General features: G+C 41.1%; 1 protein-coding gene across 5 annotated transcripts in view; it reads left to right on the top strand.

The window, feature by feature from the left end:
* The window catches only part of SDHAF2 (succinate dehydrogenase complex assembly factor 2), a 49318-nt gene that overhangs the window by 18423 nt on the left and 12784 nt on the right, over positions 1 to 18111 (top strand). For 2 of the 5 annotated variants that reach the window (XM_037838242.1, XM_037838243.1), the window contains exon 4: positions 11962 to 13032. In XM_037838242.1, coding sequence (XP_037694170.1) covers positions 11962 to 12092 — 131 coding nt within the window. In that variant the 3' untranslated portion in view covers positions 12093 to 13032. Of the gene's footprint in view, positions 1 to 11961; positions 13033 to 15100; positions 15156 to 15696; positions 16854 to 18111 lie in introns of those variants that run through there. The other 3 variants (XR_005217302.1, XR_005217303.1, XR_005217304.1) reach the window with 3 other exon arrangements.

The raw sequence follows: 18111 nt of genomic DNA, 5'->3' as shown, positions 1-18111 counted from the left end.
AAACATATGAACAACCTAGACTGACCAGAGAAGAAATAGAAGACCTCAACCAACCCATCACAAGCAAAGAGATCCAATCAGTCATCAAAAATCTTCCCACAAATAAATGCCCAGGGCCAGATGGCTTCACAGGGGAATTCTACCAAACTTTCCAGAAAGAACTGACACCAATCTTACTCAAACTCTTTCAAAACATTGAAGAAAATGGAACACTACCTAACTCATTTTATGAAGCTAACATCAATCTAATACCAAAACCAGGCAAAGATGCTACAAAAAAGGAAAACTACCGGCCAATCTCCCTAATGAATATAGATGCAAAAATCCTCAACAAAATACTTGCAAATCGAATCCAAAGACACATTAAAAAAATCATACACCATGACCAAGTGGGGTTCATTCCAGGCATGCAAGGATGGTTCAACATAAGAAAATCAATCAATGTATTACAACACATTAAAAACTCGAAAGGGAAAAATCAATTGATCATCTCAATAGATGCTGAAAAAGCATTTGACAAAATCCAACATCCCTTTTTGATAAAAACACTTCAAAAGGTAGGAATTGAAGGAAACTTCCTCAACATGATAAAGAGCATATATGAAAAACCCACAGCCAGCATAGTACTCAATGGTGAGAGACTGAAAGCCTTCCCTCTAAGATCAGGAACAAGACAAGGATGCCCGCTGTCACCACTGTTATTCAACATTGTGCTGGAAGTGCTAGCCAGGGCAATCCGGCAAGACAAAGAAATAAAAGGCATCCAAATTGGAAAAGAAGAAGTAAAACTGTCATTGTTTGCAGATGATATGATCTTATATCTAGAAAACCCTGAGAAATCAACGATACACCTACTAGAGCTAATAAACAAATTTAGCAAAGTAGCGGGATACAAGATTAATGCACATAAGTCAGTAATGTTTCTATATGCTAGAAATGAACAAACTGAAGAGACACTCAAGAAAAAGATACCATTTTCAATAGCAACTAAAAAAATCAAGTACCTAGGAATAAACTTAACCAAAGATGTAAAAGACCTATACCAAGAAAACTACATAACTCTACTAAAAGAAATAGAAGGGGACCTTAAAAGATGGAAAAATATTCCATGTTCATGGATAGGAAGGCTAAATGTCATTAAGATGTCAATTCTACCCAAACTCATCTACAGATTCAATGCAATCCCAATCAAAATTCCAACAACCTACTTTGCAGACTTGGAAAAGCTAGTTATCAAATTTATTTGGAAAGGGAAGATGCCTCGAATTGCTAAAGACACTCTAAAAAGAAAAACGAAGTGGAAGGACTTACACTCCCTGACTTTGAAGCTTATTATAAAGCCACAGTTGCCAAAACAGCATGGTACTGGCACAAAGATAGACATATAGATCAATGGAATCGAATTGAGAATTCAGAGATAGACCCTCAGATCTATGGCCGACTGATCTTTGATAAGGCCCCCAAAGTCACCGAACTGAGCCATAATGGTCTTTTCAACAAATGGGGCTGGGAGAGTTGGATATCCATATCCAAAAGAATGAAAGAGGACCCCTACCTCACCCCCTACACAAAAATTAACTCAAAATGGACCAAAGATCTCAATATAAAAGAAAGTACCATAAAACTCCTAGAAGATAATGTAGGAAAACATCTTCAAGACCTTGTATTAGGCGGCCACTTCCTAGACTTTACACCCAAAGCACAAGCAACAAAAGAGAAAATAGATAAATGGGAACTCCTCAAGCTTAGAAGTTTCTGCACCTCAAAGGAATTTCTCAAAAAGGTAAAGAGGCCGCCAACTCAATGGGAAAAAATTTTTGGAAACCATGTATCTGACAAAAGACTGATATCTTGCATATACAAAGAAATCCTACAACTCAATGACAATAGTACAGACAGCCCAATTATAAAATGGGCAAAAGATATGAAAAGACAGTTCTCTGAAGAGGAAATACAAATGGCCAAGAAACACATGAAAAAATGTTCAGCTTCACTAGCTATTAGAGAGATGCAAATAAAGACCACAATGAGATACCATCTAACACCGGTTAGAATGGCTGCCATTAAACAAACAGGAAACTACAAATGCTGGAGGGGATGTGGAGAAATTGGAACTCTTATTCATTGTTGGTGGGACTGTATAATGGTTCAGCCACTCTGGAAGTCAGTCTGGCAGTTCCTTAGAAAACTAGATATAGAGCTACCATTCGATCCAGCGATTGCACTTCTCGGTATATACCCGGAAGATCGGAAAGCAGTGACACGAACAGATATCTGCACGCCAATGTTCATAGCAGCATTATTCACAATTGCCAAGAGATGGAAACAACCCAAATGTCCTTCAACAGATGAGTGGATAAATAAAATGTGGTATATACGACACGATGGAATACTACGCGGCAGTAAGAAGGAACGATCTGGTGAAACATATGACAACATGGATGAACCTTGAAGACATAATGCTGAGCGAAATAAGCCAGGCACAGAAAGAGAAATATTATATGCTACCACTAATGTGAACTTTGAAAAATGTAAAACAAATGGTTTATAATGTAGAATGTAGGGGAACTAGCAGTAGAGAGCAATTAAGGAAGGGGGAACAATAATCCAAGAAGAACAGATAAGCTATTTAACGTTCTGGGGATGCCCAGAAATGACTATGGTCTGTTAATTTCTGATGGATGTAGTAGGAACAAGTTCACTGAAATGTTGCTATATTATGTAACTTTCTTGGGGTAAAGTAGGAACAGGTTGGAAGTTAAGCAGTTATCTTAGGTTAGTTGTCTTTTTCTTACTCCCTTGTTATGGTCTCTTTGAAATGTTCTTTTATTGTATGTTTGTTTTCTTTTTAACTTTTTTTTTCATACAGTTGATTTAAAAAAGAAGGGAAAGTTAAAAAAAAAAAAAAAAAAAAGAAAAAAGACAAATAAGGAAAAAAAAAAAAAAGATGTAGTGCCCCCTTGAGGAGCCTGTGGAGAATGCAGGGGTATTCGCCTACCCCACCTCCATGGTTGCTAACATGACCACAGACATAGGGGACTGGTGGTTTGATGGGTTGAGCCCTCTACCATAAGTTTTACCCTTGGGAAGACGGTTGCTGCAAAGGAGAGGCTAGGCCTCCCTGTATTTGTGCCTAAGAGTCTCCTCCTGAATGCCTCTTTGTTGCTCAGATGTGGCCCTCTCTCTCTGGCTAAGCCAACTTGAAAGGTGAAATCACTGCCCTCCCCCCTACGTGGGATCAGACACCCAGGGGAGTGAATCTCCCTGGCAACGTGGAATATGACTCCCGGGGAGGAATGTAGACCCGGCATCGTGGGATGCAGAACATCTTCTTGACCAAAAGGGGGATGAGAAAGGAAATGAAATAAGCTTCAGTGGCAGAGAGATTCCAAAACGAGCCGAGAGATCACTCTGGTGGGCACTCTTACGCACACTTTAGACAACCTTTTTTAGGTTCTAAAGAATTGGGGTAGCTGGTGGTGGATACCTGAAACTATTAAACTACAACCCAGAACCCATGAATCTCGAAGACAGTTGTATAAAAATGTAGCTTATGAGGGGTGACAGTGGGATTGGGAATGCCATAAGGACCAAACTCCACTTTGTCTAGTTTATGGAAGGATGTGTAGAAAAGTAGGGGAAGGAAACAAACAGACAAAGGTACCCAGTGTTCTTTTTTACTTCAATTGCTCTTTTTCACTCTAATTATTATTCTTGTTATTTTTGTGTGTGTGCTAATGAAGGTGTCAGGGATTGATTTAGGTGATGAATGTACAACTATGTAATGGTACTGTAAACAATCGAAAGTACAATTTGTTTTGTATGACTGCGTGGTATGTGAATATATCTCAATAAAATGATGATAAAAAAAAAAAAAAAGCACGTTAAAGGTTCACAAACAAACAAAAAAAAAAATGTACCATCTTGACTCTTCAAAAAAGAAAACCAGACATCCACATGCAAAAGAATGAAAGTGGACCCCTCCCTACCTCATACCAGATACAAAAATTAATTCAAAATGAATCAATTACATAAATAAAAGATGTAAAAATGTAAAATCTCTAGAAGAAAACAAGGGAGAACTCTTCACAACCTTATATTAGGCAGTAGCTCCTTAAACTTTATGCCAAAAGCATGAGCAACAACAACAAAAATAGGTAAATTGGACTTCATCAAAATTGTAAACTTTTCTGCATAAAAGGACTTCATCTTGAAAGTAAAAAGATAATGTGCAGGATGGGAGAAAATATCTGATAAGAGTTCAATATCCAAAATATATAAAATACCCATACAACTCAACAACAAAAAGACCAGCAATCTAATTTTTAAAATGGGCAAAGGACTTAAACAGACATTTCTCTAAAGAAGATATACAAATGACCAATGAGCATATGAAGAGATGCTCAACTCATTATCCATTAGAGAAATGCAGATGAAAACCACAAGATGCCATTTCACACCCACCAAATGGCTATTAAGAAAATGGAAAATAACAAGTACTGTTGAGGATGCAGAGAAATAGGAACCCTTGCACATTGTTGGTGGGAATGTTAAATGGTGCAGCAGCTGTGAAAGCTGTTTGGAAGTTAAGTGTAAAATTACCATATAACCTGGCAGTTACACTCCAAGGTATATAAAAAATTGAAAGCAGAGACTCAAGCAGATATTTGGGTGTCAGCATTCATAGCAGCATTACTCACAGTAGCCAAAAGATGGAAGCAACCCAAGTGTCCATCAGCAGATGAGTGAAGAGACAAAATGTGGTGTATCCATACAATGGAATATTATTCAGCTGTAAAAGCAGCGAAGTTCTGATACATGCTGTAACACTTTGTTCCATTTATACAGCAATAACTAGAATATGCAAATTTATAGCAACAGAAAGTAGATCACTGGTGACCAGGGGTGGGGATAGGGGCACAGGGAATGGGAAGTTAATGCTTAATGGGCACAAGAGTTTCTGTTCTGGGTAATGCAAAAGTTTTGGTAACAGATGGTGGCACTGGTAGCACATCACTGAATAGTATACATGAAAGTGTTTAAATGGTAAATTTTATGTCATAATATGCTACCATGATTTTTTTTTTTTTTTACCAAAATATAGGCAAAGGTCTTCTAGAAAAAATAAAAAGGAACATCATGTGATTACAAAAGCAGTAACCAGATATTTCCAGCTCTTCCCCCTCCTGGGTCAATGGTAGGATGGCACTTCCCTGATCCCTTGGTGCTGGATGTGGTTGGAAATGACATGCCACTTCTGGACAGAGGTATTACGAGCCAGTGAATAGGTCCCCGTAGCTTCTTCCCTCTGTTGTGTTGACATCTGAGACAGTCCTTGAGAATGCACAGCGAGCAGAGGCCCCTGCAGTCCTGTGATGCACATCTAGTGTAGGCAAGAGATAAACTTTTGTTGTTTTAGGCCTCTGACATTTTAATGTTTGTTACTGCGTCATGACCTAGCCTATCCTGACTGATACAAGAGGTTTCAAATGTTAACATTAAAGAAAGGAGAATTGAAGTGAAAAAATCAAAACAAGAAAAAGGGTAAAATTTATAATAAAGATGGAATTTTCAGGAACCATTGTTAACTGAACATTACCTTAAAGGTATAAAGCAAAACTATTAGAATAAAAAAATTAACAGGTCAAGAAGATAAGTTTTTTTAAATTACCATCATTTTAGCTTTCTATCTGTTCCATCTGTTCTTCTATTTTTCTGTTTCCAGGTGGGGTTTTTTTTGTTGTTGTTGTTGTCTTGAGTATTTTTATTTCATTTTATCCTCACTGTTGGCTTATTTTTTGTACCTCTTTTTATATAATTTTTTTTAGTGGTTGCCCTAGAGTTTACAATATATATTTTTCAACTTTTTATTTTGAAGTAATTTCAAACTTAAAAGACAGTTGAAAAGTTATAGAAACCCCATTCAGAGAACTCCCATATACCCCACCCAACCCCCCAGATACCCAGACCCACCAATTTTCGTATCTTGCCACCTTTGTCGAATCATTTTGTTTCTATCCATCTTCTGAATATTTGAGACCAGGTTGCACAAATGATACTCCTTGAAAACATAATATTTCCATGTGTATTTCCTACAAACAAAGATATTCACTTATGTAATCACCTTAAGGGCAGTTATCAATTTTGAGCAATTTAATATTGCTATAAAACCTACTTTCTAAATTCTAGTTTTTTTCTTATTGTCCTTTCAAGCCTTTCTCTATTTTTAGATCCCACCCAGTATTACATATGTAATTGTTATCTCTTTAGTTTCTTTTTTTTTTTTTTAATTGTGGAAATGTACAACATAGATCTTCCCATCCCAGCCCCTCCCAAGCATACCGTTAAATATTAGGATTAATCACATTCACAGTATTGCAGTACCCTCACCACCATCCGTTACTAGAACTTTCTCTTCACCCTAAACAGAAACCCTGTACTTGTTTTTCATTAACTCCCCTGACACCACCCCCAGTAACCGGTACGCTACTTTCTGTCTCTGTAAGTTTGCATATTCCCTAATAATTTTCTTCGCAGTTACCACAGGGCTTAAATTTAACATCCTAAATCTATAGCAAGCTCATTTGCTTTGATAGTAACTTCCATAATATATACACACTATGTTCCTATACCCTGTATCCTCCCACCTTTATGTAGTTCTTGTTGTAAATTACATGTGTATACATCATGAGTCCAAATCCACTGATACATCATTACATTTCTTTTGTATACATCTTTTAGATCCTGAAGGAAGTTCAAAGTGGAATTACAAACCAAACATACAATAGTTCTGGTATTTGTATTTACCCATGTCATTATCTTTACCAGAGATCTTTATTTCTTCACGGGCTTCAGTCAGGTGTGTAGTGTGCTTTCCTTTCAATGTGCAGAACTCCCTTTAGCATTTCTTCTAGGAGCAGTCTAATGGTGATGAAGTCCCTCAGCTTTTTTTTTTAACTGGGAATGTCCTGATACCTCCCCCATTTTTGAAAGAGAGTTTTGCCAGATACAGAATTCTTGGTTGGTAATTTTTTGCTTTCGGCACTTTAAATATATCATCCCACTGCTCTCCTACCTCCATGGTTTCTGATGCAATATTGGCACTTAATCTTATTGTGGTTCCCTCAGTAAGATTAAGTGACACATTGCTCCTCTCTTGTGGCTTTTAGAATTCTTTTTCTTTGGCATTCAACAGTTTGATTATAACATGGTGCAATGTGGGTCTATATGGATTTATCCTGTTTGGAGTTTGTTGAGCATCTTAGATATGTATCTTCATGTCTTTCACTAAATTTGGGAAGTTTTCGCCATTACTTCTTTGAATATTCTCTACCCCTTTCTCTTTTTTCACTCCTCTGGGACTCCCACAATGTGTATATTGGTAGTGACCCACGGTTCCTCAGTCTCTTTTCACCTTTCTTCATTTTTCTTTCTGCTCCTTAGACTGTGATTTCAGTTGTCTTCTCTGGCAATTCACTGATTCTTTCTTATTCCAGCTCTAATCTGCTATTGAACTCCTCTAGGGAATTTTTAATTTCTGTTACTGTGGTCCTCAACTCTGTTTGGTTCCTTTTCATAATTTCCATTTCTCTATGGATATTCTCTTTGTGTTCGTTTATCATTTCCCTGATTTCCTTTAGTTTTTTTGTCCATGTTTTCCCTTAGCTCTTTGAGCACATTTAGGACCATTTTTAAAAAGTCTTTGGAATGTCCCAGGTCTGGTTTTCCTCAATGATGATTTCTAATGCTTAGATCTCATTTGCCTGGGCCATCACTTCCTGTTTCTTTGTATGTTTAATCTTTTGTTGAAACCTGGACATTTTGATATTTTAATGTTATTGCTGGGATTTATTCTCTGAGACATCCATTCCTTAAGCTTGTATCCAGCTAGTATTAAAACAGAGCTTTCCTTGAATGCAGAGAGCTAACAAATAAACCAAGAAAAAGAAGGAAAAAAAGAAAACAACTTTACCAGTCTTTGCAGATTAACCTGTGTGAGTGCTCTCCTTGTGAGCGTATCCATATAGAGAGTTTAGAAAATAGCTCCAGGCTAAAGCTTAGGGACCTCCCTGGCGCTTTCTGCATGTGTCTCTTAGACCTAGGAAGAATTCCCCCATTTATGCATATAGGAATGGCCCCTCTTCCCTAGGAAACTATTTCCTTAGAGTCCTGAGCAGTGCACTGCAAGTCCTATAGCCAGCAATCCTTTGCCCCAGGTAGCATGACTTGACTGCTCTACCGCAGTGTTTTATGGAAGAGCTATCTATGTGCCATCTTCACACAGGGCAAGTTCTGAAGCAGCGTGTCTCTTGGGCACCACCAGACAGATTGGGCCATACCTGCATGCTCCCGGTACATGCACAAGGGTTACTCTGCTCCTTCTGGAACTGGGAGCAGGGTTCTGTACTGGGAGCGTGGGTTGGCTCCTTGCTGAGCCAGTGAGGAGTGGTTGCAGGGCCAGCCAGGGCTCCATGAGATCCTACTATTTGAAGTAGTCTTTTTCTTTCTTCAGTGCTTGCCCTGGTGCTGTAATCCTTTAACTTTTCTGGAGCTTTGAGAAAGATGTCACAATATATTCTTATAATTTATCACAGCCTGTCTTCAAGTAATATACTGCTTTATGTATAATATAAGAACTTCAAACAGTATATTCCGATTTCTCCCATTTTTGTGCTATTATTGTCATACGTTTTACTTTTACCTATGCCATAAACCCGTAATACATTACTATCGTTTTTGCTTTGAACATTCAGTTATCTTTAGAGTGGTTTAAAATAAGAAAAATAACACAAAATTTATTTTATATTTACCTTCATTTTAACCATTTCTGGAGCACTTCATTTCTTTATGTAGATCCATATTTCTGCCTGAAGAATTTCCTTTAGCCTTTCTTGTAGTAAAGATCTATTGTTATGAATTCTTTCAGTTGGTTTGTCTGAAAAAGTCTTTATTTCTACTTCATTTATGAAAGACTTTTACTGGATATAGAATTCTAGGTTCACAATTTTTTTCTTCAGCACTTTAAATTAAGGACACTTATTTTGCTAGGCTGTTAGTTTGGGGGTTCAAGTCAGTCTTGTCAGAAATTGAGGTAGATTTGGGTTTTGTTGTTGCTTTGGTTATTTTCAGTGTACCACCAGTTTCAAACTTTTCTAAGAGTTACCATATGTATTTTTTGGTTTCATAGGTTCTGATGAGAGAGATGCTTTTCTTTGTTCCTTTGTATGTAATGTATCTTTTCTTTCTGTTTTCAAGACTCTTCTCTTTATCTCTGATTTTTAGCTGATTAAATGTGATATGTCTAGGTGTTTGTTGTTTGTTTTGGGTTTTTATCCTGCTTGGGAGTCTGAGCTTGTTGGATCTATATTTTTATATCTTTCATTGTTGTTTGAAAATTCTCAGCCATTGTTTCTTCAAATATTTCTTCTACCATGTTCTCTCCCTCTTCTGGGATTCTGATTGCACATAGATAAGAGAGTTACTATTCCATAGCTTTTGGAGTCTCTGGTTAGTATTTTTCACTTTTTTCTCTTTGTATATCAGTTTAGGTAATTAATATTGATTCATATCAATTGAACTATCTTTCAGTTCACTAATTCTTTCCTTGTCTTTGTAAAATCACATGATTACCCTTTTGAAGGCATTCTGCATATTTGCTGCTATATTTTTATTTCTGGCATTTCCATTTGAATTTTACAGTTTCCAGCTCTCTCCTGGAATTCCTTATCTATTCATACACACTGTCTACTTTTTCCACTAGAGCCTTTAATATAGTATATTAGTAATTTTAGATTCTTTGTCGGGAAGTTCCAACATCTGGACCATCCCTGGGTCTGCTTTTGTTGATTGATTTGTCCTTTCACAGTATATTGGGTTTTTGTTTGTTTGTTTGTTTCTTGTTTTTTGCATGTATGTATATTATAATTTTTTATTGAAAGCTAGATATGGGCAAGATAGTAAAAACTGGGTAAGTACATTTATCCCTATAAATGGGCTAGGCTGTTAGTATAGGAGATTTAATCAGTCTAGTCAGGAAATGAGCTGTGTTTGGATTTTGTTGTTGCTTTGGTTACCCTCAGTGCACCACCAGCTTCAGTTTCCTCTAGTGTTACCCTGTGCTCATAGCGGGGTCTGCTTTGCCAGAGGGTGTTTCTCAGTGTTGCCTTATACCCTCAGCTTTCAGCCTTCCCTGACTTTCTGTGCCTCAGAGAGAGACTCCCTCCATGCTCTTGCCCTCCCCTGAGGTGTATTCCTGTTGCTTTTCACTGGGTGCTTGTTAGCCTGGGAGAGAGAAGGTTGAGAGGGTCTGCTCTGTTACCCTGGTCCAGCCTCAGTCTTCAACAGGCCCAGTGGCCTTGGGCTTTGGGGGGATCCTGCCCCTCCCCAGCAGTAAGAGACCTCTAAGGGTGTAGACTCAGGATGGTTTTCTGACCTTCCCACAAGGATAGAGGGTTTTTTCCTTTACCCTTTTTCAGCCCAAATGGATCAAATGGATCCACCTCTGCCCTGGGGGAGACAGGGTTTGCTGACTTAACCCCAGTTACTTGAGCAGAAGGGTCTGAGCTGGGCTTTGTGATGTTTTTTTGTTTGTCTGTTTTGCAGCAGTAGCTGCTCCCCTCCTCCTGGCCCACATCACTGGGGGAGGCTCTCTCCATCCTCTAGCTCTGCACCCAGTCTTTGTCATGGGCAGGCCCAGTGAAGGTTTGTGGAGAAGCACCTGAGAGCAGGTGCCAGTTCCCCTCTGTGGCTCCCAGGGAGTTTATACTCCATGCTGGACCACACTTGGCTCTTAGCAGTTCATTAAAAACTTCAGCCAAGTTCTTACTCATTTGTGTGTTGCTCTGTGTCTCTTCCTCCTGCATCCTGTCACAGGTGAGCAAATGCTCCTATCCAGTTTCTCCTTGGAGGGGCCTCTTTATTCTTAGATTCCATTGTTTTGGTTGCATTGCCCTGTGACCACAGCACTATGATGAGTTCCAGAAAAGTTGTGCTATTTGTAGTTTATGTGGCTTTTTCTTATTGTTAGAGTGAGTGTGATGCTCTTTCCAACTTTCACATCCTAGGGGGGAGCCTAAATCTCCTTGATGTTATTTTGATCCTTACCAAAAAACAAAAACAAAAAAAAACAGAGCACCCCACTAGATGTGCTGTGTGAGGGGGAATATGATTTTGTTTTGAGGAATTCCCTTTCCTAGCATTGTATTTATTCTTGATAAGAGGGTAATTCCAGAGAATATTACCTAAGCTCTGCCAAAGGGAGGCTTTACTTGTGACTTGAAATCTTGAGTTTCCCAAGAGTGGCAAGGTCAGAGATGAGCAGCATATGGCCCAGACTCACTGCCACCAGACTAAAGTTGGCACTTCCTCACTGATGCTGTTGTTTCCTGTCCGTTTCTCCAGGTTTATGTAAATTTTGTGAGCCTTTAGTATGGTTGCAATAAATTTCTTTTTTCTTGAGTTTATAGAGTTAGTCACAAGGAACTATGAACTGGTAAAGGAGGTAGAACTTTTGCTTCAGAAAATTTATAGACTAGAAGGGGAAACAGTACATGGAAAACACCTGAAATGCCAAATGCAGAGTAAAATAGTAGAGCCAAGATTGAACAGGCCAGGGGAGGACAAACTTGTTTGTAAAGGGCCAGATAGTAAATATTCTAGGCTTGCGCCATGAGGTCCCTGTGGCAACTACTCAACTTTGCCATTAGCACGAAAGCAGCCATGGTCACAGGTGAATGAACGGCATGGCTGTGCTCCACTAAAACTACATACAAGTGCAGGCTGCCATGGCTTGTCGGCTCCTAATAGTCTAATTTAATCATGTGTGTTTAGAGAAAGAATGGAGAAGGCCTGTCTATCCACCCGAGGTTCTTGGCCAAGGCCCGAGTTTCAAGTTTCAGAGTCCACATAATTGAGCACTGACTGAATGTGACATGACTCTTTCTGCTCCTTCTCCTCTTTCAGAAGCAAAACCAGCCCCAGAAGTATTTGAAAATGAAATCCTGACACTGCTAAGAGACTTTACCAAGAACAAAAACAAAGAGCAGAGACTGCGTGCCCCAGATCTTGAATACCTCTTTGAAAAGCCACGTTGAGCCGTCACCCGGCCTGCCGCTGGGGCTCAGCCCAGGGACCCTAACTGCTTGTGGTGGGTACTGCCCTGGTTTCCTGCCCCTCCTTAGACCCTCAGCCCACCCAGACCATGGGTCCTTCTGCCTCAGGAAGCGGACCTACTTCTCTCCCAGGACATGTAAATAAATGTTCATTGTGACTCATTCTAAAACATTGGGTTCGGTTCCAAGTCTCAGAAGTTGTCTGTCAGTGTTGCCGGCCCTCAGGCCTGGCTACCCCCTCCTGCTCCTGTCTCCAGAGGCAGGCCTCTGCCACTGGAGGGCACTCCAGGGGAAGCAGCCAGGCGAGCTCAGTGCTGCAGCCAGAAGTGGGCTCAGCACAGAGGCCACCACATGTGCTGGATGCAAAGCCCCTGCAAGCAGCCCAGGGCTGTGGTAGTGCCATCCCCCCTTGCAACCCAATACGGTTCTCTCCACCTGGGGAAGCTGATCCAAGACCCCTGAGCTGAGTCCCTCGGACACATGGCAGGCAGAAAGAGGGGAGCACAAAGGAGGGTTGTGGGCGCACTGCTTCTGAGTCTCCATCCTCCTCATCAGAGTTTCTTTAAAATGTTTTACTTTGCCTGCTGAAAGTTAATTTAATATTAGAGAATACTGGAAAAATGAAATTCATAATTCCCCAGCACTCTCACAACTATTTTAATTTTGTCTCTTCTCATATAATCCATAGTCGTGTTTATAGAGATTTCAAGGTCACAATCCTAGGCTTTATTTCCATGTAGCACTATTGCAAACTTTTTCAGTATTTTTGCAATCCTCACAATTATTTTAGTTGACACTATAGTAACACTTAAAAATAATATGAGAATGCACAACTATGCGATGATACTGTGAGCTATTGATTGTATATTTTAGGTGGACTGTATGGTATGTGAATATATCTCAATAAAATTGCATTAAAATATTTATATGTACATTAGAATGAATTGGTTGGAAGTCTTTCGCTCTAGGACTGGAAGACTTCTGTGTGACTAGAGGTGGTCTCAGTGGAGGGGTGTTGCCTTGTCAGAACAGTCGGTCACCAAGGCTGGGAGCATCTGTCTACAGGTGTTGATAAGAAGAAGGCAGGCCAGAGCTGGAAGCATATGGTTGGCGATTACAAGAGCTGCACGCAATGGGGCAGTACCCTTTTCCAGTGTTGCTGAGCCTCCTCCTGGGTCCTGGCTAAGCAGGAAAGGGAAGACAACCAACCTTGACTTATATTATCTCATTAAACCCTCAGGCACTCCTACAGAGAATTGGTGGTGTGCCTATTTTATTTTATTTTTTTAGTAATGATTCTTAGACTGTATTTATTTCTATTCATCTTTAACAAGGAGAATGGAAATCCAGTTCAATGGGCTGCGTCCAAAAAGTAATGAGCTATTAGGTCAATTGTCTCTTTCAAGATAGCAAACAGTGATTTACAAAGCTCATTTTCCAATTAGCAGGGCCAGTGGAACCTTAGGTGAAGAACCAGTGAGTTGCTGTGGACCAGCCTGGAGTCTGGCTGCTGCAGACAGGCCCTTGCAGTTCCTTTCAATTCTTTTTTTTTTTTTTGCAAGTTTCACAGAATGTCGTGGGTCGAGTTCCACAACTTCAGTCATTTCCATTATTGTAAAATATAACATACCTACAGAAAGGTGTCATCTCTCAATGTACAGTTCAACAAGCAGTCATATAGGTAATTACAAAAATTGTTATGGATTACAGTTCCACAGTTGCAGTTCTTTCATTATGCAATACAAGGTATATGCAGAAAGGTAAAGACCTTCAAGGTATAATTCAACAAGCAGCTATAGAGCAAATCCCAAAGGACTGCTATAAGCTACAGTTCTACCATGTCATTTACGTCCTTCCAGCCATTCCAACACCCTGGCATCCAAAAATACATATAAAGTTTCAGTATCCATAGACCTTTGTTAAATCTTATCTTATTTGTTGCTACTGCTTCCTCTCACTTAATCTCTTTCTCTACAGGGGGATTTAGGCAGTGAGCACCCTAACTTGTTCATACTGAGAGGGGGTATCGACAGTATGGGGAAGGGGGCTGCATCTGACAGTTGATCCTAAAGAGGGTCTTGCCTCTGAGCCTTAGAACTTGTCTGGCATAGAAACACTCTGGTGTATTTAAGCCTCCGAAAGATAAAACTTAATGAGTGCATCTTTTACAGAATCTCAGGTAGGGACCTTACTTTTGGTAAGGGCATGGCATGCTGTAGCCATTTGGGATGGATGTCCAGCTGGAGCTTATATAAGAGAAACCTCCAGGATGGCCTCTTGACTATTTGGGATCTCTCAGCCACTGTGACCTCAGATTGTTATCTTTCTTTTTTCCCCCTTTTTGGTCAAGTTGGTATTTTCAATCCCTTGCTACCAGGGCCAGGCTTATTCCTAGGAATCATGTCCCACGTTGCCAGGGATAATCATTCCCCTGGGAGTCATGTCCCTTGTTGAGGGAGAGATTAATGAATTTATCTGCCAAGTTGGGCTTAGAGAGAGAAAGGCCACATCTGAGCAATGAAAGAGGTTCCCTGGAGGTGCCACTTAGTGGTGTGCCTATTTTATAGAAAAGAGAAGTGGGCTCAGAGAGATTAAATAATTTGTCCAAGGTCATATAGCTTTTTGGTCAAAAAGCCAGAATTTAGTTTAGCTCTATCTGCCTCCAAAGCTTGTGAACAGAAATTTCCACTAGAACACGTTTCCTTTACTGTTGGAAATTTAGATGAAATCTATGCTTGGAAAGGTTAGGGCAAAGAGACTCAACAATTCTGAGACATAACCTCTTTGTTGGATAGGGTGTAATCAGCTGCTAGATGCTCCCTAAAGTGAGCAGATCTGAGCTTGCCCACCCAGGATAGCTTTCTCAAGGGGGGTTAGCATCCAGGACATCAGTTAGGAGTTCAAATCTAGGCTCTGCTGCTTGCTTGCTGGATGAATGAATGAACTGACTTAAGTTTCTCTATCTCTAAAATGTTCCCTGTCCCAAACAGGGGAGATCAGATGAGATGAGAGAAAGCATGCACAGCTCTTACCACCTAGCATGAGGTAAGCACTCAGTAAACATTACATGTCAGCATTTGGTCATCGAGACTTCAAACCTGTCCCCTAACACGTTTCCTGGCAGGTCACTGAGGTCACCACGGCTATGCAGGGCATTGGCACCTGTGGATAGGCAAGCCAAGCCTATTACAGTAACCACAAGGATGTCTCCAGCCAGTGAAGACTGGAGAGACAAGACCTTTGATGGAAAAATCTGTAGCACTCTCACCTAAGCAAGGAACGGGGGGTGCAAATTGGGAAGCAGAAGCAGGGCGGACAAGAAGACGTCACCCTGGAAGCTTACCAAAGATTCTGGCCATTGTCTCAGGTCTCCTTTGATGTACTGTGGGGAAAATGGGAAACAGGCAGAGAGTTTATATATAGAAACGTATCTGGGCGGTAAGAAGTGCATGTGAACTGGGCAGTGGCTTACCCACCCATCCTCTGCATGTTATGCAACAAACCCCAGTAGCCAACTATGCAGTTTGGGCTTTTGTTCCCCCTGAAGTCTGATCCCTTCTTACCCTGATTTTGTCATCTTTAACAGAATGTTCAACTGCTGCCACTTTCACCTGGGGATGGCATGCTTCGAAAGGAAATGTTTTCTTCCCAGGCTGCTGGCTTGTGTCATCTTTGAAAGTGACGGATCTTGCTAACTTCAGCTGCTCAGTGTCAGGCCCAGGGCAGCTACGTAAACAGTTTTTCCCTTTATTAGGCATTACATAAAACTAGGCCGGCCACAGTGCATTTTTTAAAAATTAATAATTGCATCGCAAGAGCCAGCAGCCCTCCAAGGATCCATGAGGAGCTGAAACGACTCAGTCCTTTCAGTTTGACATCGACGCATCCGTGCACAGTGACCTCATTCAGCGCCTGCCTGGGCCGACAAGCGCCTGGTTGTGCTTCAACCGATCTGAAGGGGTCTCGTGAGCCCCATTGCACAGGCTCCCATGGGACATGTCAAACTGGGTCAGTAGAGGCTGTTCTCTTCCCATTATTTCCTCTCTTGGTCATTTTAGCAGGGAAAGGGATGTCACTGGGATAGTTGAGAGACTTGTATTTATCCTTCAGCCCATCTGCTGCTGTCAGGGCTAGATGAAGAGAGGAAGATGCAGTGATAAGTAAGCTCCAGCAGCCTTAAATAGCAAATCAGGTCTGTAGGACTTTGCGAAGTCAGCTCTCTCTCTTATTTTACTACATCCTCAGAGTATCCAAGGATGGTAGACTCACCTTCTTGCAGATGTGAAGCTGATAGGTGATCGGCTCCCAATCAAGCCACCTTGCAACATTTCAGTTTTCCAGGGAGACCTCTGGGAATGAGGAATGGAGTTAGAATCTTCCCCGGTCAGGTGAAATGACATTGGTGGGACAGGCGACTTTAGGCAGGTAGTGCTCTTTGCCATCCATTACAGTGGACTGTAGAAAAGGTTAAGTTACCCAAGGCAAATATCAGGCTTCAAAGGAGAAAAAAATCTGCCCCAGTAACCTGTAGCCACAGAAGAAGAACAGAAGTCTTTTGCTGGGTCCCACATCTTGCCGGAATTCAGATGCTCCTGCCAAAGAGGAGAATGTTCTCTTTAGAAAGGGCAAATGGACACATCACTTCACCTAACTACGTAGCAGCATGTAGTTTTAAAAAGCAAATCATGATGTAAAGATGTACATTTTGTTTCCCAGTGTATTTCAGGCTATTTAATTAGTATTTAATAAAATGTTTACATTTGACCATGCCCTGGGTCCCATGTTTAGGGGAAATAGGGTGGCGTCATTAAGCAGCTGTTTGCGAATCAGGGCAAACTTAGGATCCTGCATCTGCATCCAGCTGGGTGGCCTGGGGCATGGTTTTTAATCTCCCCATGCTTGTGTTCCTCATCTGGGAAAAGGAAAGAGAAGAAACCTGACCCCCCAGTGCAGGCAGAAGGATTAAATGAAGTAAACACTTGAGAGTAATAATAGCTGGCATTTGGGGTTTGCTTACTAAATGCCCAGTACTGCTAAGAACTTTTTTTATTCTGTCATTTAATCCTCACAACATCACTATGAGATAGCTACAGCTGTTATTCCCATTGCACAGATAAGGAGAGTGAGTCTTGGCTAGGTGAAGTTACTTGCTTAAAGTTACAGACAGGAAGTGGTAGAACTAGAGTCTGCAGCCTGGCAGTGGGCCTCCAGTGTCCATGATCCTAGGTGCAGCACCATGTGCTACACTGCCCCCAAACATAAAAACCATCACTTTTACTCTTCCTCTGCTAATGACTTCTCATCATGGAGCTCGTCCTGGTCCGTGGAGGCCTGCTGGTGTGGAATACTTTGCACAGATTTAGCCACCCTCTCTTGGTTCTTGAGGGACGCCAGGGCCAAGACCCTTACAGAGATAACATCCCAGCCTCGGTAGAGCTCCAGACCTTCCCACCCGAGCCCTCCAAGCAGGATGAGTGCAACCCAGCTCTCCAGTGACAGTTTGGAGTCTTGGGAGACTTCCTTTGGTTTCCGGGTCTGGGGGGTAGGGGATGGGGAGCAGGGGGAGCCAGGGTGATGGGCTCAGATTCTGCCCTACTTCAAGTGTTTTGTCCTTACCCTGAGCTGCAGAGGTGAGGTTTAATGCCTTCTGGATCTCCCTATTATTGGCTGTCCTTTTCCTCCAACTCAGAGGCTGGCTCTGAAAGTTGGACATGCCCAGCTGGGAAGTACTTGTGAACCCCATTCCAGGTTCCCAAGGTGAGTTGCACAGCCCCCATCACACCCACTGCTTCCAGCTCTTTCTCCAGTGCTGATTCGTTAGAGGGCCAGAGGCTCTGATGCCAGGCAAATTACCAGCAGGACCCTCACCTCCTTGCTTCTCTTGGCTTCTACCCCCTTAACAGGGTCATGTAGAATTGAGAAAGTTTTAGTAAATGCTGCACTAGATACTGTGTTTCCAGCATAAGAAGAAACAAGAAGTCTGCTTGGTCCAAACAGGAAA

Source organism: Choloepus didactylus, chromosome 6 (genome assembly GCF_015220235.1).
Source record: "Choloepus didactylus isolate mChoDid1 chromosome 6, mChoDid1.pri, whole genome shotgun sequence".
NCBI classification, from domain to species: Eukaryota; Metazoa; Chordata; class Mammalia; order Pilosa; family Megalonychidae; genus Choloepus; species Choloepus didactylus.
Note: the sequence above shows the minus strand (reverse complement) of the source record. Positions and strands in the feature narration are given on the sequence as shown.